Source organism: Somniosus microcephalus, chromosome 23, assembly GCF_052327205.1.
Source record: "Somniosus microcephalus isolate GS21.2 chromosome 23, FLI_Smic_1.0, whole genome shotgun sequence".
NCBI lineage: Eukaryota > Metazoa > Chordata > Chondrichthyes > Squaliformes > Somniosidae > Somniosus > Somniosus microcephalus.
In genome coordinates, this window is record NC_141009.1 from 29,071,924 (window position 1) to 29,097,255 (window position 25,332).

At 40.7% G+C, this 25,332-nt stretch overlaps 1 protein-coding gene across 5 annotated transcripts in view; it reads right to left on the reverse strand.

The window, feature by feature from the left end:
* Window positions 1–1,108: 1,108 nt before the first annotated feature.
* The window catches only part of LOC147101770 (protein crumbs homolog 1-like), a 173,121-nt gene continuing 148,897 nt past the window's right edge, over window positions 1,109–25,332 (reverse strand). For 3 of the 5 annotated variants that reach the window (XM_085965685.1, XM_085965684.1, XM_085965681.1), the window contains 2 exons: window positions 22,777–22,903; window positions 1,109–11,200 (listed from right to left, as the gene is read on the reverse strand). In XM_085965685.1, the coding sequence (XP_085821811.1) occupies window positions 10,979–11,200; window positions 22,777–22,903 (349 nt within the window). In that variant the 3' untranslated portion in view covers window positions 1,109–10,978. Of the gene's footprint in view, window positions 11,201–22,776; window positions 22,904–25,332 lie in introns of those variants that run through there. The other 2 variants (XM_085965682.1, XM_085965683.1) reach the window with 2 other exon arrangements.

Sequence of the window (25,332 nt, forward strand, 5' to 3'; positions counted from 1 at the left end):
CATGTAAATAAACAGTGTTTAAATTATTCAGTCACTATAAAGCAGTGGCCATGGCCATAGATCTCTAATTAGGTTTTTTGTTGTTGTTGGTTGTTATTTTGAGTTGTCAGCTTTTTTTGGAGTTGTTGGTGAGTTTTCTAGCTTTCCGTGTATGGGTTTGGTATCTTCAAGGTGCCTCCGAATTCCTAGGGAACAATCTAAAAATGAGACCCCAAATCAGTGAGGTATCAAATGACTCAGAAAATGTGCTGGTTTATTTCTTACTTAATTTTTTACACGGAGAAAACATGGCTATGTTTTTATGAGGAAAGTTTTAGGATAAGGTTATTATACTTGATATCCACCGCCGGTGGACTGTGGCTGCGGTAAGTACACTCTACAGAATGCACTGCAGCAACTCACCAAGCTTTCTTCGACAGACCCTCCCTCTTCTGCAACATCTCCCACCGAGGACAAGAGGAGCAGTGTTGTGGGAACACCATCACCTCCACATTCCTCTTCCAAGTCACATACCATCCTGACATGGACATACATGTCTGTTCCTTCATTGTCACTGGGTCAAAATAATGGAATTCCCTACCGAGCACCATCACCACAAGGTCTGCAGCAGATCAAAGAGGAAAGCCCACCACCACTACCAGTGTCTTTTCTGCTACCAGCATGAACGCCACTTAAAATAGTATTTTGCTACTGTGATCGTGGATTACCGTTATCCTCTTGAGTTGAGGGAATGGCCAAGTTGGGATGTTGTTTATTTTCCGCTAATCACTGTATTGCCCACTCCCAGATCAGGTGCAGAATTGTCATCTCACTGTATGTCTTTACTCCAACCTCTTGTGCTCCACCAGTCTGATAAACCATGTATCTGCATTGCCTTTCTGGCAAAGTCCTCTACATTATGGGCTGTTTTGTGTTGGAGGTTCATCTTGACTGGAGTTTAGGATCTCTAAGAGAAAATGTAAAATATTCTTTGCATGGGCACTAGATCAAGACAAACGAGTGTACAGTGACTAGGAAAACCTGCACATCACTGTGGAATGTTGCTGGGCCTTGGGTAGGCCCAGTGGGGTCCATCATATTCAACAAAATACCGAAATAAAGAACAATCTTGCCATTTCATCACGCTTTATTTTACACAACTTTTATCAGTTACATGTATTCAAATGTACAAGCCTATAAAATTTACAACAAAATATTATTTTGCAAATAAGAAATACATACCACTTAATTTGTTAACATAACCTAATTTTATAAAAGTTAGCAGAAACTGTATAGAAAATCATTAAAGTAGTTGACTGTGTGAGGTCATGGTACCAGTTTTGGACGTTTACAGTGAAGTTGCTCCTGTTTTGGAGCTGAGAAACACTCCTGAATCAACACTTGGATATATCTTGTATTACTTACACCAACCCGTATTTCATTATGTAAACCCCATGACCAAAGCACCCTGTTTATCAAGCCTCAAGGTTTGTCTCCTTTGTAATTGGCTGATAAATAATGAACATTGTCTTTATTTCCCAAATAAATTTGGTGCCCCTCAAGTTTGTGAGCATATACTGCCCATTCTACTCCATGCAAAGCTGTAATATGATTTCTGAATGATTTGCTTAAGATGGATTTAAAACTTCTATAAATGGCCATGTTTCTCATCCAGCCTTATGTCCTCCAGCACCCTTCGGTCCTCAGACTTTAGCCTTTAGTGGAACCCCCTTCCCCCTTTGTCCCACCATTGGTGGCAGAATCCTCACTCCCTCGACCGTGTTCTCTGGAACTCGCTGCATAATCCCTTCTGCCTCTCCAGTTCTCTCTCCACCTTTAAAAACCTTCTCAGAATCGCTTTTTTGAACAAGTTTTCAGTCACCTAACTGTCGCACCATGGTTCAGTGTCCACTTCACCCCACCCCCCCCACGTAAAGCAACTGGGGCATTTTTTGTGTTAAAGCCTCTACATAAATGCAAGTTGTTAACTAGTTAGTGCAAAAATACAACTATTATCTTACTGATAGGGTCCCAGGAGAGTGGCACTCAAATAACTCGAGGGCACCTGCCCCAATTTATATTGTAATCTGTCACTATTCTTCCTCTAAGCCTGGAGGTCCATTCATAAACTGGAATGAGTGAGTGTACTGCTACAGACTACATATAAAAAATGGATTCATCTGTTTTAAGATCTGTATTAAATTGATTGCATTTATTAAAACTATCTAGTTAGACCACAAGAAGCTGGGGACAGATGTTGCTTTTGGTGCAACATCTAACTGCCATTAGCTTATAAATGTAGAAATTGAGGGTACTGTTCACAGTGGTGTATTTGGCCTGCATGGTGTAGTCTTGTTTTCTTTTGAGATGATGCCTAGGAATTAATGCGGAACCAATATTGTGCATTTGGATGCTCACCACCTAATGTGAAAACATTTTATGATGCAAGCGTGCGGACACACGGAATCAGCTCTACATGCTTAAGTGTCCACATGCTGAATGATCAAGGACAGGAGGCATTTACTCCCAAGGCAGATTGCAAGACTCTTGAAAATTTGAGCCTATGAAACTCCAGTGGTTATTACCTTTATTTGTTCGAGAGATTCATCAACAGGGGTAAAATCACACGCCTGCTATTAACTGCAATCGCATCAAGATAAAAAATGCCTTGGCAAAATTAAACCTGATCATTGAAGAGCAGACTCCATTGGAGGGGATTTGTGTAGTGCTTATTATTCAAACTGATGACCAGCTAAAGAGTTGTAGTAGTTTGACCCCAGATGTTCCATTCATTTGTTTCTACCGTTTTTGCAATTCACATCTTCAGTATTTTGTGGGTGAATGTCTTTCTACTGATTATCATTGGTACTACAAGTGAACTCTTGTCACCAGTAAAGTCACTGTACTTGATGCTTTGTTTCATTACTGGCATCAACAGCTTATCCAAACCATGTTTTTTGGAGCATGCTTTACTTCTCCCAGGCTTAGTATTAAAAGGTAGGCCCAGCTACATTATAAAATAACCTGAAATCATATAACTTCTGCTGAAAAACATACTCCATACTGATGTCGAGATGTTTAGTTCAATTATTACTTTCGCAACAGTTGTGTTTGGGCTATAGCACGTTCATATTTTCAGAAACTTGTTTTTTAGTACATCAAAAATAATCTGGACTCATAATTATCTTTCTGAAGATGTGTTTGATTTCTGTGTTTTATCACAATATCCTGGAGTTATTCTTTCGATACCAGTCACAATAAATTCATTAACATTTCATCATATTTAGACAAAACCCTCAAGTTTTGGATAACTGGTGGCTCTTTTCTCAAGTATTATAAAAGTGAGGGGAAAAATCTCGTAATCCGGGGGCACAGAGCCTATTTAGGTTGGTGATTTTTCTCCTTTGTGTATTTTCACAATCCCTGAACTATTCATTTGGATAAACAATGACACTGTATCATAGTCTTGTTACTAAAGCATTGGACACTAAGGGGAATTTTAACCTTATTGGAACTCCTGTGGAATGGCCCCAGCAACTGATCCATGTGTCACTGAGCAGTCTCTGAATTGCGCGAATTTCTGCCGCTTCTCAACAACTTCCCGCCCGGAATAGGTGGGAAGTCGGCCGGCGGGATGTAAATGAGGCCGAGGAGATAAATACCCCAAGCCTCATTTCAGGAGCAGCAGGGGAGTTGCTCACTGCTGCTCATCAGCCAAAAACTGGTCCGGTGTTGGAATCAGGCCAAGGGTCATATGAACCTGTTTTGTCTTGACCTTCTGGAAGGGAGGCCAGACTCTCAAACATTGAGATGCAAATTCATAAGGGAATGTCTATGCTGAGCTTAAGTATTTGCAGATCCATTTTCTTTTTATCTTTTTTAAGTTTAAAAAAGTAGGCCCGGATTTTGCGGTAGGCGCAATGGCGAGGCTATCGGCACTAACCGTTATTGAGGAATAAATCGGTCAGCAACTTCTGGCGTCCACACATGTGCTGCTAAACGTGGAAATCAGGAAGTTGCTGTCCGATTTGCCCTGCTTCTCCAGAAGCTGCGCCAAGAGACTCGGCATTGAAAAACAGGCGACACCTTGACGATGTAGTACTTGCGTAATAGATAGATGAGGAGGAATTTCTTCACCCAGAGAGTGGTGAACCTGTGGAATTCTCTACCACAGAAGGCAGTTGAGGCCAATTCATTAAATATATTCAAGAAGGAGTTAGATATATTTCTTCAGGCTAAAGGGATCAAGGGATATGGAGAGAAAGCAGGGACAGGGTACTGAGTTTGGATGATCAGCCATGATCTCATTGAATGGCGGAGCAGGCTCGAGGGGCTGAATGGCCTTCTCCTGCTCCTATCTTCTATGTTTCTATGTTAAACACGCCAGAAAAAGTTAGGGCTTGTCCATTGCAGTGTAAGTGAATTTTTAGTGGCATGATAAGTCTTAATTACCTCCAAACAACCTCTCTGGCACTGAAAATTTACTTTTACAAGTGTGGGGTCTCATTCCATCAGATTTTAATTATTGCTGGAGATTTTATTAAAATTAAAAGAAATTCTGTCTTTTTATCTCTCTTAATCCTATCTTTCTTTCCCCCACTTTATTTTGCTTTCTGTATATGATTTTACATTGAAAGAAATATTCTAACTTGCACTTTCTGGCTAAGACTCTGCGTTTCTCAGTAAGGATTCTTCAATCTGATTGGTTTAAGAGTCACGTTATTGCTTTCCCTGTTCACACAGGTCCCAGATCTCCTGTAGAGGGTGCCATGCTGAAGTGGCTCTTGACGCAAGCTGCCATGCAAAATCATGGGCAGCTGTAAGCGCATTGAATGGCGAGCGCCATTCATTCATCGCTAACCGCAAAATTCGGGCCAATGTTTATAGTTGTACACTCAATCGGCCCAAGCCCAGTTCGTAACTTGACAGAGAGATCAGTGTGCTTCATTAAATGTAATAATGCCACGCAGGCTAATAACTAACCCTAGCTTTGGGGGAGGCTTCCTTCAGAAACATTCTAAATTTGCCAGTTTAGTGCTGCAGCCATTTGTTTTTGGTATGATTGCATTCATTGGTGGTGGTATACTATCACTTTTCACCATCATCAAAAACATTATGCTGCTCAGAACAAATAATGGAATCTGAACGTATGAACAAAATGGAAATTTTAAAAGTTTTTGTTGTAAACTGAACTCACTTTTGGTGCTTTGGTACCAACAGAGATGCTTGCAATGAATTTGAGCCACTGATTTCTAACCTACTGCAACCCAAAGATCATTCAGAATTGCCTTATACCTGGTACCTTTTAGTATGTAGGTGCTTATCCAATTTGACATCATCTAGTGAAATGCTATAATGTTTACAATTTGTATGATGTACATACAAACAGATATTCTACAATGTAAAATGCTTCAAACAAAGTCATTTTGACAAAAATCTGTTCTGAATCTAATCAGACTACCTCCTTTCCATCTGGAATCTGAAATGTGTCACTTAATGTGCTACAATCTAATTCCTCGAATGGTACTTTTTTTTCTCCACTGCAGGCATTGATTGAAAAGTTTTGGGGGTTCTCACTCATGAATTCATTTTGTGTTATGATTCATTTTGCGCTCCTCTAATTCTGGCCTCTTGAGCATCCCTAATTATAATCACTCAACCTTTGGTGGCCGTGCCTTCTGTTGCCTAGGCCCTAAGCTCTGGAATTCCCTGCCTAAACCTCTCCACCTCGCTACCTCTCTTTCCTCCTTTAAGATGCTCCTTAAAACCTACCTCTTTGACCAAGCTTTTGGTCACCTGCCCTAATTGATCCTTATGTGACTCGGTGTCAAATTTGTTATCTTAAAATACTCCTGTGCAGCGCCTTGGGATGTTTTACTATGTTGAAGGCGCTATATAAATACAAGTTGTTGTTGTTATGATCTCCTGAAGACCCAGTTCCACTGTTTGGTACAACTATTTGAAGACTTTTATTGAGAATGCTGTTAATTCATCAGTGTTCAGTGGTTTTTGTACATTGCTTTAAAGAGCACGTACTTTCCCAGTGAATTTGTTCATCCTCTGTTTTTATACTATTGTGACATCACCTGCAGTACAAGGTTACAGCCCAGTATCGCCAGGCTTTGCCTGCACGCAAGGTCACAACAGTGTGGAGCAATGAAGTCATCCCAAGATGTTTTACAACATTTTTTTGCATGCAAGCAATAAAATAGAATACCACATTTCCTTCAGTCTTGCCTCATTATGTACAAGGTTAATTTACATAGATCTGTATAGAAACTTGTTACAATTGTTCAGTTCCTAGTAATTAAAGAATAGATTTATTTTAATATCTGTTTAGCCAGCAGAGAAATATTTTTTATATACTTGTGCTACAGTATTGCAGAAAAATTCTTCTACAACACAGTAACTTGAAATATATTGCTTGTTATGTTAAATGTGCAAGAGTTACTTAAATCAGATTAAAGGAATCGGAGTCGAGAAGTACTTTTTGCCTTTTATTATATCTTACTCCTATTAAATCCAGATTTGCTTTTGTTTTGTTGTATAAAAAGATTAAAGGATCAATCGCCTAATATTTAAATATATGACTAAAATTAGTGCTATTGTGGGACAAGAATTAATACATTTGGCAAATAAAATTACATCTAATTCTCTTTCTAAAATCCAGTCTGCAATATACCTTTTTATCCAGTGTTAAGTAAAAGTTATCTACTAATACCATCACTGATTAATGCTCCTAGTGCAATCTGAGTAACTCTAAGAGTTGTCATTGTATCTTATACAAAAAACACTGCTTATCGTAATACTTCCCATCATTAAGGTTAGTGTATACTTTAATATTCCCTACTTTTTGTTTTGTTTTTCACTTTTTTTTTTCTGTTACCCTTCAGGGACTTTTGTGTGTCTCATTCAGGCCATTGGGTAGGACACCTCCAGGCACCAAAACATATCTCCTCAGAATTAAAATGTTGGTCTTGTCCTAAACTGACTCCTGTGGGATGGAGCAGATTTTTCCCTCCCACATTCCCCTCCTCCCAGTACCTCAAGGTGAGAGACCATAAGGGGAAAAATGGCAATGAAGATGATGGTTGTTCTAACAAGTACGGGAAGAACAATACATTCTTTTAACAATTTGTGAGCTGTGAACCAACTAGTTAAGTTTACTGATCCGATATATAAAAACACATTGGAAAAATTCACACAGTCAGTCTACTGATCAAACAATGCAATAGGGCACTAATGTTTCCATTTTGAAATATCTGTACAGTTCAGAAGTATTAGATTACCTCGCCTCCATTTCTTTTCCTGCATTTCCCTATACTGTAGTCTACATATACTAAAACATTTCAAATAAATGTGCCCCCATCACCTTCAGGGAGACTCTCGTTAACATGGGGCATAACTAATACTGATACAATTTTATGATGAAACACATTTTCTGGAGGTGACATCCAAATGTGCAGTGTTTGGAGAAACAAGTTTTAGCTTCAGAGCAAGATGAATGCTCCTGAAACTCTTGTTTTCTGACTGGATAGTAATAAAGATTTGAGCCATGCTCTGTAGTTAAGAACATTTGTATCGATATGGCTCTGAGATGCGGTTGTAAAACACTGCACCTCTTCACCACTACCTTGTCTCCCTCTATTGCCATGCTGTGTATTGTATTTACTGGAGAATGAAACAATTGCAATGCAACAGAGAAAGGTAAAAACAATGGAGTGTTTGTCAAACAGCTTGTGTACTTGAAATAGCGAACAAAGTTAGCTTTAGGGCTCTTCCTGCCACTGGTTACGTGTTCAAACTACATATCTGTAGCACTTGAATATTTTTTGCTCCTCTGTCCTGGATTTCTGGTTTTAAAAAAAATTCCTCCAGAATGATTGTGTGAAATTAGTGATTTTTTTTTTCATGAGTATAAATGTAATCTTGCATGATATCAATTGCGGGGGCGGGGGAAGAATTTGCTTAGAAAAGGGTCATAATTTTAACGTCATATCTGGAGCTCAGTAAATTATTCCAGTTATTAACCAAACCAAGAGTTACAGCACTACCTGGCAAAGCTATAACCAAATGTCATCATGGGTATAACTTTAAAAGCAACACTTGATATTTGTTAGTCGTCCCCACTACCTTTTTATTACAGTATATTTTTGAAAACGTGTCTGTAAATGTGTAATTAATAAAAGTACTCCAAATTCATAATCTAGTTCCCAATGTATTAAAAGTAAAGTTCCCAATGTATTAAAAGTTAACTGCACTTGATTCTGAGATTTCATACAATTCAGTGAAAGGCAGTGATGGTTTAAAAATCTTCTTAACCCTTTCTCACCCAAAGTCATCAAGCAAGGCCAACTAACTCACACTAAAAAATAAATAATGGATTTTCTGAATGGGGGGGGGAAAGGATTTAAAATTACTGAAAGTTGTTAGTTCCTGAGGGGAGAAAAAGTTCAAAAGAAGCCTGTTTAGTTCCATCACATACGGGTGTTTTGATTTACAGTGTAAAGTTTTGGCTATTAGGCCAGTTTGTACTAAATATTTCAGAATTATTTAAAATATAAAATTTCTGCCAGGCAGGTTCTAGTTTTAGATTCAAAATAGTAAGAGTTCCAGCATATTAGTTCCTAACATAAATCCAGGCTGACACTCCAGTGCATTACTGAGGGAGTGCTGCACTGTCGGAGGTGCCGTCTTTTGGATGAGACATTAAACCGAGGCCCCCGTTTGCTCTCTCAGGTGGATGTAAAAGATCCCATGGCACTATTTCAAAGAAGAGCAGGGGAGTTATCCCCGGTGTCCTGGCCAATATTTATCCCTCAATCAACATAACAAAAACAGATTATCTGGTCATTATCACATTGCTGTTTGTGGGAGCTTACTGTGTGCAGATTGGCTGCTGCGTTTCCCACATTACAACAGTGACTCCACTTCAGAAGTACTTCATTGGCTGTAAAGCACTTTGGGACGTCCGGTGGTCATGAATGCGCTATATAAATGCAAGTCTTTCTTTCCCCTAAATTGAAATGGATACTACTTGAGCCTGAGTACTGGAACTCATTGTTTTTCTTTCCTAATCTAGAATTCACTTGACAACAACTCACTGTTTTATATGTGATTATTCTGTCTTCTGTGCTCATATTAATCTTAATACTGCTACCAGTTCATTACATAATTTAGGAATGATGTTGAAAATGCGTTTGTCATTTTATGTCCCATTAACGACACTGTGGAGACTACTGTCAACAAAGTGGAAGCAAAGCATTTGGTTAAAAACCTGTACAGTTGTAATTGCCTTGAAAGTAATCAATCAGAAAAAGTAAAACTGATCTTTTCAGTAGTTAATCTTAGAAGCAGTGCAAATGCTGACACTGTTAATTATAATTAATTCAAGTTGTGCCAAAAGACAATAAGTGACATTGGAGGCAAGTTATTTTGAAAGTTCCTGAAACTTTTTGCAGTGTACATTTAAGATATCTAATATAAAATCATGTCAAGCACTGCATTTGTGAGCATCAAATATTTTGACGCTAACCAGTTACATTCCTCTGAGATTTATCTATCTCCACACACTTCCAATTTAGATTTTACCAGCTTAGCCATGCTTAGTGCCAGACTCTAGTTTCAACTGGACTGAACTACTTTGGATCACTCATTACCACCTGAACCCATGTACTGTCTTCAGTCCCAAACAGATTAATAAGCTTCTGTTTAATTGTCTCCTGTTTTTAATGAAAGTCAAATAAGCCTTTCTGTTGGTGGAGGCTTCATTATGTTCCACATCTCCACCCTTGCTCCATCCTTTTCCTGCCGACTGGGGCTATAGGTTCCCTGGGTTGCCCTCTTCTTTCGCATAGTGATCACCAGAACTATGATGGCGATGATGAAGATGACAAGACCTCCAGCTGCAGCCACAGAACCAGCGATAATGGGAGTATCATTTCTCTGGGTGGTTCCTTTCTGTTGTAGAACATTACCATTGAGTAAAATGGAAGTGAGAAAGTTACACGGTTTGTTGTCCTTGTCCAGCAATGTGTATCTGGACTCAAGTAACAAATCCTCATCCTGACCTTACTGGGAGATTTTTCACCAACAGCAGTTTGTTCATAGAATAGGCAGGGACAGAGTCTGTCAGTAACAACTGTTGATGCAACAACATAGGTGCTTTCAAGCTGTGTACAGACTTGCTCATAGTGAACTTGCCTTTAATTAGACATGGAAAAGATAAGACAATGACATCAGACCCAAAAAAGATTACTTCTATCCATTTGCGTAAAGAACACCATCACGGAATGTTAACATGGAACCCTTTTCCAGCATAACCCTATATATAGATTTGGACAAATGCCTCCTTCATTAACACATAGTTCAGATTTTTTTTTAGATTAAATCAATTTAAATTTCAAGGCTACATGGCATTCTATCTTTAAAAAAAAAACACATGGTTCACTTAAGACTTAAAATTACTTTAAAAGTTCATTTAAATAAAAAAAAAAATATTTCCACCATAATTTCATATCAGTCAGAACACGAGCTTATCTAAAAACTTTTCAGTAAAATGCAACATGCTGGCGAAGGATTAGAATAATTGAATGGGACACCTGTAAAAGCTACTTCTGAGACGGATGTGATCTTAGCAGAGGTGGTGATGGATCATATGAATGGGAATGCTTGAATCTGTCTTGGTTGACTGCAGTAGATAAAAAAAAGTTACATGTCATTCATGTGACATTGCAATGAGCAGCATACTCGGCGTGAATTTCCCCACTAGATGTTTCACTAGCTGCAGTTACTGTGAGAAAATTGCACAGCCAACATAAATTGGATTATATCAACCTCTCGGTGAAGCAGATGCCTAGAATGAGAGAATTTTCTCGGTGTATCAGAAGAATCCGTAGTCGTGAGCAGGCATATTGCTGAAGAAATGCTACCTGTAATGTCAGATATGAGGTCTACTCAAAACTAGAGCATCTTTTCCTCTAAGCGTTCAATCAAGCAATCATATCAAGCGCTCTTCGGGTGGCACTTTAAGGACACTATCCATCTCCAGTCGAGCCCCAGCCACTTCCTGTTGGCTTGGATTGTACGTCCCTTCTGTCTGGCGCTTTTTACGGGCAGTAAGAACCACAAAAATAAGAGCTATTACAATCAGCAGCACACTCCCACACACCACCGGCACAGCTACTGCCAGCAACGGGACAGGGTCGGCCATTTTCCCTCTCTGTAAAGACAATGGGAGACAATAAGTGGGCCGCAAACCACTGCAGATTCTGTTAAATGCATTGTTCATAGTAACCTCTCCCTCTCCTTGGAATCGACTAAAATTATATGATGCAGATACCAGAAGCAAAAGCACAACAGACAGGGAAATCATACAGAGCATTGTTAATAAAACAGTAACAGTGTGAACACACCAAATTAATAATGTGGCCTGGAGTACCTTAAAGTAAACAATCATTGACCCATGCCAGTGGCACTTGTGAGATTTATTCAGAGAAAGTGTGGCACAGATTTACTTATTGCTTGTACTTTTGAGAAATCTCATTCTTCATCGGTGGAATGAATTTTGTGTCCATTACAACAGTCCCCCACCACTTGTCCCGGCCCCAGATACATACCTGAATGATCTACTCACACATAAACAGAAGAATGTCCCACTTTCAGTGGGCTTGTACAGGATTGAGCCAATTGATATACAGGTATGCTTATCATCTGGAACAAAAGGAGAACTTTCGGCATTAGTTGGGTCCTCGGTGTCTGTAAATTTCCAGTGTAGTTACAGAATGATTAAATCACGTGTCATCCTGCCACTTGTTCTATTCCACTAAATTATTCTTCATATGATGAACATTTAAAGGGATCAATAACTTAAAAAGACCAAAATGAAGTTCTAGCACCGAGGCCTGGCTATTCCAGCACGAGCCTGTTCTGAAAATCTCTCTCAAATGGGAAGTGTCCTTTTAAGTAAATTGGTGACTTTAGTTTAAATTAAAAGGTTTATTGTACATCCTTGTGAACATGGGATTGTGTTGTGATTTTCCACACAAGTTTCACCAGGTTATTTGGGGAGGGGGCTGAAGGGCAACTCTTCAACAGAGTTAAGGTTTTAGACCATGAATCAACCTGCACTGTTCTTATGGATGGCATGTGGTTACATATTGGAAATGGGTCATCTGTCTTTCCTCTCAGCATTGGAGTTGTGCACAAAGGGGAGGTTATACTCTAAAGAAGAGCAAGAGTGATGGTTCCTCTCTCTCAAAAAGAGAGATGGCTCCTCCAGTACCATAGTTGTAAATGGACCACAAATTGTGGTACTCAGCCATTTGGACCAGAAAGGCCCCACTTTGTGCTAAATTAGCTGATCACATCTAATCTGTTTGTGGGTGCCACAATTGGTCTCCATGTTTTTGGATTAAGGAGGGAACTAATCTGCCAATATTCTGGCTGCTGTTCTTGATCCAATGATGATGATGGAAAGTGCATCTGTGTGGATGTCTGGAGAGGATAATAATGTGGATGTAATGTCCCCATGGTAAAATTACCTGCTAACCCTAAGTACACAGGAAGAATGGCCACTTGTGGAAGACACGGGTGCCCACTGAGCCAACCTTCTCAGCAGTATACTTCATTTCTAAAACCTCACCTCTGCACTTCGAGAAGTTGGAGGTTGAATTGCAAGGTGGATATTTGTCTGTTTAATTAATCTACCAGAATTGTAGGAAAAACAGCTAAGTGCTCTTGGAAAGACCGTCTTGAGGAATTTATCATATTCCGATTGAGTCCTGGGTACATCACAAAATCTGAGCCAACTAAATTAGCTCTCCAAGGTGCTGCAAATGCTTCCCTCCCCTCCCCAGCATGTGGTGACACCCAAAATGTCCCCTGTATTTTGCCCCGATAGTCACAATATTATGCAAAGTTTGTAGTAAGGCCAAGAAGTAGGTTTAGCTGCCAAACTCTTGGTAATCTGACCTTACTTGTAATAGGAATAGGCCATTCAGCCCTTTGAGTCTTCCGCCATTCTGTTAGATCATGGCTGATCTGTACCTTAACTCCATTTATCCACCTTTGCTCCATATCCTTTGATACCCTTATCTAACATAAATCTATCGATCTCAATCTTGAAAATGTCAATTGAACCAGTATCCACAGCCTTTTGGGTAAGGGGTACATAGTCTTTAATAATTATGACACTCCTGGCAGTAGTAAATTTGCAATCCTTTAAGTTGACTTTCACCCAACCTGAATGACATCTCCCTCTTTTCTCTCTGTGGAATTGTTACTAGCTACAGTTTGCTATGGGCATTTAAAAGCAAGAACTAAAATCATTAACATTATTTTTCTAGTTAGTTAATGTCCTGGACCAAAGTTCAGTTTTGTAAACAGGTTTTTCCCCGACCCCCAGTTTCACTAAGGCTCCTTGGTGGCACACATGGTCAAGGGCAGTCAATCTCCCCTCACCTCTGGTACTCAGTTCATGTCCATGTTTGGGCCAAAGCTGTAATAACCAGGGCTGGTGCAGAGAGGTCCTAGCAGAACCCAAACTGAGCATTGGTGAGTGCTGCTTGATAACACTGTTGACGACTCCTTCCATCACTGCTGATAATTGGGAGTAGGCTGATAGAGCGGTAATTGATAGGGTAGGATTTGTCCATTTTGTGGACAGGACATAACTGGGCAATTTGCCACATTTTCAGGTAGATGCCAGTGTTGCAGCTGTACTGGAACAGCTTGATTAAGGGCATAGCTAGTTCTGGAGCACAGGTCTTCAGCACTACAGCAGGATGTTGTTGGGGTCCGTAGCCTTTGATGTGTTCAGTGCACTCAGCTGTTTCGTGATGTCCCGTAGAATGAGATCAGTTTGGTTGAAGACTGGCATCTGTGATGGTGAGCACCTCCGGAGGAGGCCGAGAAGCATCATCCACTCGGCACTTGCCATAAGGGAGCTAAGCAAGCCCTAGAGACGGTGCGGAGAATTGTAATGAGGTTGATACCTGGTATTATAGAGAGGGGCTATGAAGACTGACTTGATAAGCTACAGTTCTCAGCCTCGAAAACAAACATCTCCAATGGGACTCTTACAAATTATACAGTTTACTACAAATAAACTGACTGTTAAATTATTGCACACAGGAATACAGCTAACCAGTGTGCAGAGGAATTTTAACCCTAATATCATTGGATAGTGAGTGGGCATGAGAGATGCCAATATGGCTTTCTGTGTCACCTCAGGAGCCTGTCTAGGAGATAATTTAATCATTCTAAAAATATTCAAGAAGTATAACTTTGGACAGGATACGTACTGTTTTGTGGATTTTTGAGGTCACAAGTTTCCAGCTTGCTATAGATGAAGTCCCATTTGATGAATGATTGGAAGCAGGGCTTGATTATCTCCTTGTGGGCCCCACAACAGGACTACGGAAGCCCTGCAGATTGTCTGTAGAAGACTAAATCCAGCCATATGGCTACATTACACATTCAAATACACAGTACTGTGAACCACATTTATGCACAAATCATAAATGCTTTGCTAATGGGAAAGTTACTATTTAATTACTTAATGCAGTAAAAGCTTCAGCAAGGTGTGCATTGCAAACAAGGTGAGAGCATTTTCCTGCTGATAGACAAATTGGAGATAATGGTCAACCCCAGAGGAATAAGTACTTGATAAGGAGGCAAAATCAATTAACCAAACCAGCACCCTTTCATTGCAACTAAAATTCTCAACACAGTAATAATTTCTCCAAACCAACACATACTGCAGTTTGTTAACACATTTCTTAAAGCAGCCTTTGATATTTGGTTTGCAGATGTATTCTATTTAATGCTGATCCTGAAATAGTAACATCTTTACAATGTTAGCAAATGGGAGTAATTGGGGCAATCAGCAGTAATTGGTTCATGATATGGACTGTTTGGTTGAAAACCAAGTTACATTATTGGTAAAAATCTGTGTTGCTATCTTCTTTTCACCCTAAAGTCCCATGTTGATTTTCACATACATGTGCAGGAGTTAAATTATTATTTGCCGCAAAGTTAATTAATATGGAAAAATAATTAACTTTGATCATTTAGTATCAGGAGTTTTGTAAGTGCATTATTAACTATTAGTACCAGAGTAGCATGCAAACTTGGCCCTGAAATCAGAGGCTGAATGTACTTCTTGCTACACATCTTTCCAGGTTTGTTTAACTCCACCCCACCCCCCACCTGAGGACTAATTCCTCTGTGGACTGGAAGAGAAGGTTCCAAAGCTATCAACCTCTTTTATCCTTTATCACCCTGTTGTGGTGTAGAACAAATCACGGGCAGGGTATATCAAACAGGACACAAGCTTGTGAAGGATCTGACTGTAGCAGCCTGATTCAGATCCATGAGCTTTACATGGTTTTAAAGCGCTTGCATTCCTGTCGTGGAAGGTCAGGAATGACAGCTTAGTGCAGCAGGATTGATGGTCTAAAATTGGGTTGGACATTTAAATATACTACAGGAAACTTTCGATTAACCGGAAATATCGGTTAACCAGCAAAATTCAGGAGTCGGTTTCAGCTAACTTTTATAACTTTTATTACTGCACAGCAACAAATTGAGAAAGGCAAGGGTTAGGCTGCAGCTGTTGCTAAGCTACAGAGACGCTTGCAACTTGTGGACGTTCTTCTGAAGCTGGGTTTGTTGCTTCATGCAGAGCTCTAAGGTCCGTATCTTTCACTATAGCGTTCGGTTATCCGGAATTGTTGCTGAACCGGCACCACGTCGGTCCCGTCCGTGCCGGATACCAGAAAGTTTCCTGTATTCTATTAAAATAAGTTTTAAAAAATGGGATCTTCCAATAAACCTTTTGACATTAAGCCTGTTTGAGTTTAGCTGGGTGAGTTGAATCAAACCTAGAAAGAAGAGATTAAATCTCATTTTTCTGTTGGCTCTAAGGGTCATAATTGAAATCAGTTAGGCTCGACCCTGTTTCTTGTGGTTAACAATTGCAATACCAATTGCTTAACTTCTCACTCAGTGATCCCAAAGTCATGACTTCTGAAGCTGGGGGTTGAAATACTCGGTTGGGGCAAATTTACAACAACAACTTGAATTTATACAACACCTTTAATGTAGAAAAACAGCCAAAAGGTGTTTCACAACCGTAATAGAAACATAGAAGATAGGAGCAGGAGTAGGCCATTCGGCCCCTCAAGCCTGCTCTGCCATTCAATGCGATCATGGCTGATCATCCAAATTCAGTACCCTGTCCCTGCTTTCACCCCATATCCCTTGATCCCTTTAGCCTTAAGAAATATATCCAACTCCTTCTTGAATATATTTAATGAATTGGCCTCTACTGCCTTCTGTGGTAGAAAATTCCACAGGTTCACCACTCTCTGGGTGAAGAAATTCCTCCTCATTTCTGTCCTAAATGGCTTACCCCTTATCCTTAGACTGACCCCTATTTCTGGACTCCCCCCACCATCGGGAACATCCTTCCTGCATCTAGTCTGTCTAGTCCTGTTAGAATTTTAAAGTTTCAATGAGATCCCCTCTCATTCTTCTAAACTCCAGCGAGTATAAGCCCAATCGACCCAATTTCTCCTCATACACTATTCCTTGATCCCAGGTATCAGCCTGGTGAATCTTCGCTGAACTCTTTCCATGGCAAGAACATCCTTCCTCAGATAAGGCAACCAAAACTGCACACAATACTCAAGATGTGGGTATCTGAAATCCGACAAACATCGACACTGAGTCACCCAAGGAGGTATTAGGTGGCAGCTAAACGCTTGGTCAAAGAGAGAGTTTTTTTTTTAAGGAAGGTCTTAAAGGAGAAGAGAGATTTAGGGAGGGAATTCCACAGAGCTTGGGGCCTAAACGGCTGAAGGTACGGCCGCCAATTGTGGGTCGAAGGAAGTGGGGATGGGGGAGGCCAATGTTACAGGAACGCAGTGTTCGCCAAGGGTTGTAGGGCTGAAGGAGGTTACAGAGATAGGGAGGGGTGAGGCCATGAAGGGATTTGAAGATAAGGATGAGAATTTTGAATTGGAGGTGTTGGCCCACCGGGAGCCAACGTAGGTCAGCAAGCACAGGGTTAATGGAGAGCGCGGGTTAGTGACGTAAGAAAACTACTAAGCACTTGGTTTGAGTATAAAACAAGGCTTTAATCAACTGTTTCACAACCATGAGTTTCTAGTTACATCACTAGTTCCTGGTTACAAAAACGTCCTGAGCAAGCTGGGCCCACGCCCGAATAGTTCTACTTTCCTTGGATGGCGCCACCAGTTGGCCGCCCAGTGTTATCTCATGAGTCATTTCTACAAGAATGGTAAGATTCATGAGTTAGGATATGGGCAACAGAGTTTTGGATGAGATGAAGTTTATGGAAGATGGGAGGCTGGCCAGGAGAGCATTGGAATAGTCCAGTCTGGAGGTGACAACGGCATGGATCAGGGTTTCGGCAGCAGACGGGCTGAGGCAGTGATGGAGACGCACGATATTACAAAGGCGGAAGTAGACGGTCTTTGTGATGGAGAGGATGTGGGGTCAGAAGCTCAGCTCGGGATCAAATAGGATGCGGAGATTGCGGGGACACAGCTTCAACCTGAGACTGTGGGCATGGAGGGAGTCGGAGTTGGTAGTGGGGGCCAAAGACGATGGCTTCGGCCTTCCCGATGAAATGGCAGACATGCAGGCTGACAACACAGCCGCAGTGGAGGGGTCAAGAGAGATGGTGGAGAAGTAGATCTGGGTGTTGTCAGCGTATATGTGAAACCTGATGCCATGTCTTTGGATGATGTTGCTGAAGGGCAGCATGTAGATGAGGAAGGGGAGGGGGCAAAGATAGATCTTTACCCTAAATATATCTTGTGCTGTGCATGACCTGAGAGTATTACTTATTGACAGCGAGTTGAAAAGAATGTCCCATTCTGCAGCACTGACATACCACGCTGCCTTATCAGAAAAGAGGTGCCTAACCCTATACTAGGAAGAAGCATCAATGTATATAATTGCTCCAAAATGGTGTACACACCATAAGGCCACCAGAATTTAAATGCACCTCATTTCCTCCATCCCTGTTATTTTGCCTTTAGTTGTGACGGCAAGGCAATAAAAAAATCTTTATGCGCACCAGATACAATTAAGCCAAACTTGAGTCTCTGTGGGGTAAGAAACAGGAATAGCCAAATTTTTTTTTTTTAATTGAGAAACCTAAGTGAAGGGCCAAAGCTCACAGAGCAGGACAGCATCACGTTTGAAAAAAGATCAGATAAATCAAGAAGCCTTAATTGGGTAGGTCATTCCTGGGTCCAAATTCAATTTAGTGTTCATCACCAGTGAACTATTATTACATTTCACTCTGTGTCCGGTTTTATTGACTGATTTAAAAAAAAAAAAGTCTGGTAGGTCCAGACTGAGGTGAGGAGAAGATGGCAGTTAGACAAACTATAACTAACTGCAGTCTATTATTCATGAACTGTTCTAATTGCTGCACTTACAGTCCTAATGTAAACATCCAAAAATGTTTGCAACTTCTGTAATACTTTGTGTCATCTTTTTAATGTTTCTGATGAGTAACAAGCTGTTAACATAATGAAGCTGCATGAATAATAAGCTCCTTCACTATATCTTAATCTTAATGCTAATTGCACACGCAGAATCAGCGTGATAAAACACAGCCATGTGTCTCTGAGATTACCAATTAATGCCACAATCCCATCGGTGACAGAAGATTAATGCCATCCTTGCTGAAATAACTGTCAGTCACATCTGTTTGTAAACCTGGACCAATGCTTATTCAGAGAAACATCCCAGCAGGAAGTACCATGTGAGTGTGTTGCTGGGTTGGATAATTATGTAAAGTGCCACTGGTATGAGCAAGATCCAACTCTTTATACATCCAGAAAACATATCCTGGTAAAGAGCATTACCCTGAAAACGGAAAAAGCACATTGAAAATGAAGGAGCACAACCAGCAGAAAACATACAAATTGGTTTATTCCAATGAAGCGCACAAAATGTCATTCAGGAACTGTTAGTAGACAAAAATGATTTTAGTAGTCATAGAGTAAATCCTTAGTAAAAGCCATATAGGAAAAATTAGCTCTGTTTGTTAAAGACAGAAACAGTTAATGTGTTAAAGGGAGAACAGATATACAACAGCTAGGTGTTACTAGCAGATTAATCCTCTCCCATTTATTAACTTTCCAAAAGGGCTTCTCTGGTTCCCTGAAAAGGCAATGAGCATAGAGTTCCATACTCCTGCCAGCAAGGAAGGAATAAGTCAAATGGCATATTTTGGTGAGATGTACGGCATAGAAAAAAATTCTTGGACTAACTACCTTTTGATGAGCTGCTGTCAGCCATCCTGACCGAGAGAGGATTAGTCTTTTTGGAGGCACTAAATCCATTGGAGGAAGGGAAGATTGGAAGACATCCTCCTCCCAAATAAATAACAATATGCCAGATGACATAGAAAAAGAGATGACAGACAAGAAGACACAAAAACAAATACTTAAGGCAAATCACTTTATGCTTTGAACATTCCCCAAGTCTGATCAATGTTTTATTTGCTGTACATTATAACAGCTCTGAGCCGAGGAGAAGCATTAGCAAATGAGGAATAAGAAATTCCAAGGTCATAAAGAAAGTCATGCTGGATGTCAAGTAAGGCATTCTCATAATATTCACTTGATTGCATACACTAGCATTCTCCATGGTATCCCATGCTCTTTCATAAACTAAATCCAGTGTCACCCTACAGAACCCAGCACATGCAGGTATCCATTCCAAGACCACATTAGCAACAGTATGAGTCCATCCAGTGAAAACAGGGTAGAAGAAGCAGTGCATTTTGGAAGATGGAACCATTCGAATGATAGCAGATTCAAGCATTCCCATGTGATTAAACAAGCAACCCAACAGGCACTAAACCCTAGAATGAAAGCACTGATGGTTCCCCGCAGATCTAAAAAATAATGTAGCATACAGTCTATTTACAAAGTAGTTATATAAACTCCATTATGTGCATTTAATTACAACCCATGTTTAGAGTCCAGAAATATTCTATATATAAACTGAATGTGACCAGGTAAAAGTGATTGATGCAGCTCTTTATCATGCATATTCTTATTCAGGCTGGTTAGTTTGTTGTTATACAGTGCATAAAACTGAAAGGAAACACCGGAGTGTTGATGACTTTGTCAAAAATAGCAATAAATTTGGCTAAAACTACTTATAATTGTCAGTTTTTCCTCATGGTTTTATAAAACCATTTATTTTAAAATTAAGGTAATGTTCTATTTTAATAACCAAAATATTTCAACTTTGAAGTTTTCTTGTTACTTGGCCTCGTAAGTGAAATGATTGCATTCAAGTTCCGTTGAAAATCACCAACCCATGAAATCCTAGCGGGTTAATCAAAGGTATTTATTTGAGCAAAAATTTGCTGTAAATGTTAATCATATTTGCAACACAGACTTGGCTTCAAGTCCTTCTACCTAGCGCTAGTCTTTTAGTAGATAAAATAGGGCACGCAATGTTCTGTCCTGGAGCTGCAAGAGTCAAAGTAGTAAAAGGCGCAAAGTATATATGCAATGATTCAATCTGAACCTGTACAAACAGAGGGACCTTGGAGTGCATGTCCACAGATCCCTGCAGGTAGCTGGACAGGAAGATAAGGTGGTTAAGAAGGCATATGAGATACTTTCCTTTATTAGCCGTGGCATAGAATATAAGAGCAGGGAGATTATGCTAGAACTGTATAAAACACTAGTTAAGCCACAGCTAGTATAGCTCTGGTCACCACATTACAGGAAAGATGTGATTGCACTAGAGAGGATACAGAGGAGATTTATGAGGATGTTGCCAAGACTGGGGAATTTTAGCTGTGAGGGACGATTGGATAGGCTGGGGTTGTTTTCTTTGGAACAGAGGAGGCTGAGGGGAGATTTAATTGAGGTGTATAAAATTATGAGGGGCCTTGATAGAGTGGATAGGAAGGACCTATTTCCTTTAGCAGAGAGGTCAATAACCAGGGGGCATAGAATTAAAGTAATTGGTAAGAAGGAGTGGAGTTGAGGAGAAATGTTTTCATCCAGAGGGTGGTGGGGGTCTGGAACTCACTGCCTGAAAGGGCGGTAGAGGCAGAAACCCCCATCGCATTTAAAAAAGTACTTGTAGGTTACGGCACTTCAAGTGCATATCCAAGGCTACAGACCAAGAACTGGAAAGTGGGATTAAGCTGGATAGCTCTTTTCCGGCTGGCACAGACACGATGAGTCGAGTGGCCTCCTTCTGTGCTGAAAATTTCTATGAAGCTTTAATAGACAGAATAGCTGCAGCATCAGTGCCGAAGCTGTAACTTATATTGCACAATGTACTCGGACTCTTCTTCAACAGGTTCGGAGTTTCTAATTTACTGCAAGTTTGCTTTTACAACCATCTTATTTTAGGAGAAAATGGCTGGGATTTTGCTTAGGCAAAATCAATTCTTTAGATTGGCCATTGAAATCTTACTGAGTACTCCTTGGTTTATCATCACTTTAATCTTCTAGTTTTGGATAAATCTCTTGCATGTTTAAACTCTGACTGTGCCAACTATGGGACACTGCAGCTTTAAAAATACTTCTTTCCCCAATGTGCACAGATTAATGACGTGGAACCATTAGAGAAATGCTTACCAGTACCATTTGTTAGGAAAATGGTCCATTTTCATTGTGGAAATCAATCTTGGGAAGGTATGGTTTGTATATGTAAATTGTTAATGACTGTAGTTAACTCCTAGATACCTGAAAATCACAGTGTGATGACTTGGCAATCAACAGTATAAGTACACAGACCAGACTAGGAGCTTCCACTAGATGCACCTACACTACTGCAGTTCAGGGGTATCAAGACCATAGTTATGGAGTCAAGATTAAGGAGCCACTTAAGCATGATTTTAAATGTAAGAGATTTAGAACTGAGGACAGGAGAAGCCTCGTCACACAGAGTTGTGAGGTTGTGAAACTCAGTTCCAGGGCTAGTGGTTGAGGCAGAAAGTGTCAACATTCAAGATTGGATTGGTTCGGTGGATGAAGGAAAAGGAATTGAATGGATATGGGAACAGGGTGAGTAAATGTGATTCGAACTATTTGCTTGCGTGGAGGGTAACCGCTGACCTGGACTGGTTGGGCCAAATGGCCTGTTTCCATGTTTTTACTTTTATGTGCTAATGACTTTAACATCAGTGAAATTGTACTTTCCATCTAGCAGTAGGACTACACTTTAATTTTTTCCTATTCCTTTGTGAACTGGCAGTGGATCTCGGAGCAGGAATACGGCGTAAGATAATACTGGCAGGGGAGACTCACAATTTATTAGAACCTTAGCAGAGAAAAGACTGATAAAATGAGAATGCTCTGCCTCAATTAAATACTTTGCACAGTAACCTAACTGAGAATGGTGGAGGCCGCCACACATTTAGAGAGTGGACTGGGGTGTCAGCTCAGATTCCAACATGTGTTCAACAGGACAAACTAAGTATTGTAGCCATTCTACTGCTGGACAACATCAGTTGTGAAACATTAGGACCACCAAAGATTTGCCTACAAACTTCCAACAGGATGAAATTTTTTTTTTTTACTTGTATAGTATTCCATACATATTGTCACAACACATCCCTCCCTGGTACATAGATTTGGAAGGACTTGAGCAAATCTAGCACCAGACAAACTCTGTCTTAGGCTCCTCGGTGTCCATGTGCAGGATTAGATAGGACAAGAACTGAAAAAGATTTTGCCAAAGCAACATTGAGCAGAAGAAAGAAAGGTCGCTTACATCAAGCTCGCACTGTTCGCCTGCGAAATTGGCTCCACAAATGCATTCAAACTTGTTGACCAGGTCCTGGCAGGTCCCTCCATTCTGGCAGGGGTTTGGGTCACACTCATTGACTTCTTGTTCACATCTAAAAAAAAGTTTTCAAGGTGGAAATTCAGTAAAGAGAGACAAACCAGTCCCTTTCCCAAAGTGATCTTGTGTGGTTCAGACTGCTAGTCATTTGTAATGTCTATCAGTTTGTTTCCTGCATTCTGGAATTCACACAAATGTAACTGACAACATTGTTCAGTACTTTACCTAAAAAACCCTAGTTTAGAAATGCCGTCTTATAGCACCAATACTAATATGAAGGCAATGGTTTATAATTGTCTTTTTCTCATAGTAAGGAAAAACTGGTTACATTCCAAACCTTAAAAGGATTAAAATTAATTTCAAAGTAATCACATACATACCTTCATCAATTAATAAAGTAGGTAGTGCCATTTTTAAAATTTTGAGGGCAATACTTTGATAAATGTAAACTTTCTGGAGCACACGACTCCCATTTCCAACTGTAAAGCTGAAGACTCCATAAGAGACTCATGGCATCCAGAACTTAGTCAGATCTATTGTCTTGATGAATGACTTTCCTTTTCAATCATGTGTGATAATTCAGAGGACAGTCTGTCCCCTATGAGGATGGAGTGACTGAATAAACATCCCAATTACAAGATGGAAGTTGTCTCGAGATGTTTAAGTGTTTAGATATGATGACCAATACATTGACGCACTTCTAACAGGTGGTAGGTGATGCAGTGTGCAGGATTTCAGTATTTTAATAAATTTTTGCTTGTTTTCTCCACTGCCCTGAAGGCATTAACAAGTGTTTGTCCCACCTGCAGTCACCATTCAGGTGGAAGCCTCAGTGCTGACTGTCAGCAGACTATTTGGCTACAGGTGTGGGTGGAGGGGGAAGGAAAGTCATCACATTCAGGCCTGCTCCTATAACCAGCTTCACAGGGGGCACGACGTATGTGTACTTTTAGCAGGAGTTGCTGGATATGTACAATTTTAAAGGGGGTGCGAGACCTGAGGGTGTATATACATAAATCTTTGAAGGTGGCAGGACAAGTTGAGAAGGCCGTTAATAAAGCATACTGGATCCTTGGCTTTAGAAATAGTGTTATGGGGGGGGGGGCGATTTTAACCCCCAGAAATGTATGGGTTTGGGCTGGGTAGGATGTAAAAATGCTAAAAACTTGAAACCCAACCCCAACCCGTCTACTTCCAGTTTTAACAGAGGTGGAATGGGGGCGAGCAATCAACCCACTCGCAGGAGGCGGGTTGGTCAGTTAAATATTCAAATGAGGCTGCGTGCCTCAGAACTAACCACCATTTTAAATTTAACCCTGGTCGGCCGGGTTTCCCGGGCCTCGGGAAACCTGGCAGCTAAAGGGATGCGAGGACTGCTGGATCCAGGAGGCAAGTGCCTTTCCACTTACCTGCTGGATCCAGTTTACCTGCTTCATCCACCCCTTGCAATCGGACATCCCCACCCCCAACCTTTCTGATCTCTCTTCTGGCCTCCGATCTTGGCCCAGCCTCTGATCTCCCCTCTGCTCCGGACCCCGATCTTACCCCAACCCTGGCCGCTGATCTCCCCTCTGACCTCTAATCTCCCCCCCGACCTCCAATCTCCCCCCGCCCCGTCTGGCCTTTCTGATCCCTCCCTCTCTCCTCTCTGCTCTCCGGCAACAAGCCAGCTTTTCAATCTGGCTGGCTGCAGCCGGGAAACGGAGACAAAAAATAGTAATCAGGTCCTGCCGTTAAATTCGGATTAACCTGAGCCCAACCACAAAATTGCTCCCCATGCTCCCTCCGAGATAAGATCGGGGCCATAAAGTGCAAAAGCAAGGAAACTATGATAAACATTTATTAAACACTGGTTAGGCCCCAGCTGGAATATTATGTCCAGTTCTGGACACCACACTTTAGAAAGGATATCAAGGCATTCGAGAGGGTGCAGAGCAGATTTACTAAAATGGTATCAGGAATGAGGGACTTCAGTTACATGGATAGACTGGAGAATCTTGGGTTGTTCCCCTTAAAGCAGAGAAGGTTAAGAGGAGATTTGGTAGCGGTGCTCAAAAATCATGAAGGTTCTCCTTAAAAAGAGAAACTGTTTCCAGTGGCAGAAGGGTTGGTAACCAGAGGACACAGATTTAAGGTAATTGGCAAAAGAACCAGAGACGACATGAGGGGAAAAACATTGTTATGATCTGGAATGCATTGCCTGAAAGGGTGGTGGAAGCAGATTCAATAGCAACCTTCAAAAGAGAATTGGATAAATGCTTGAAGGGGAAACATTTGCTAGGCTTTGGGGAAAGAGCAAGGGTTTGGGACTAATTGGGTAGCTCTTGCAAAGAGCCGGCACAGGCACTTTGGGCCAAATGGCCTCCTTCTGTGCTGTATCATTCTATGATTCTATAGTAATTGGGAGTGAAAACCCGAGCCAAATTTTCCCTTCCTAAACAAGGAGAACTAAAGCCAATTGCAGTACCTCTACCAACACCCCAG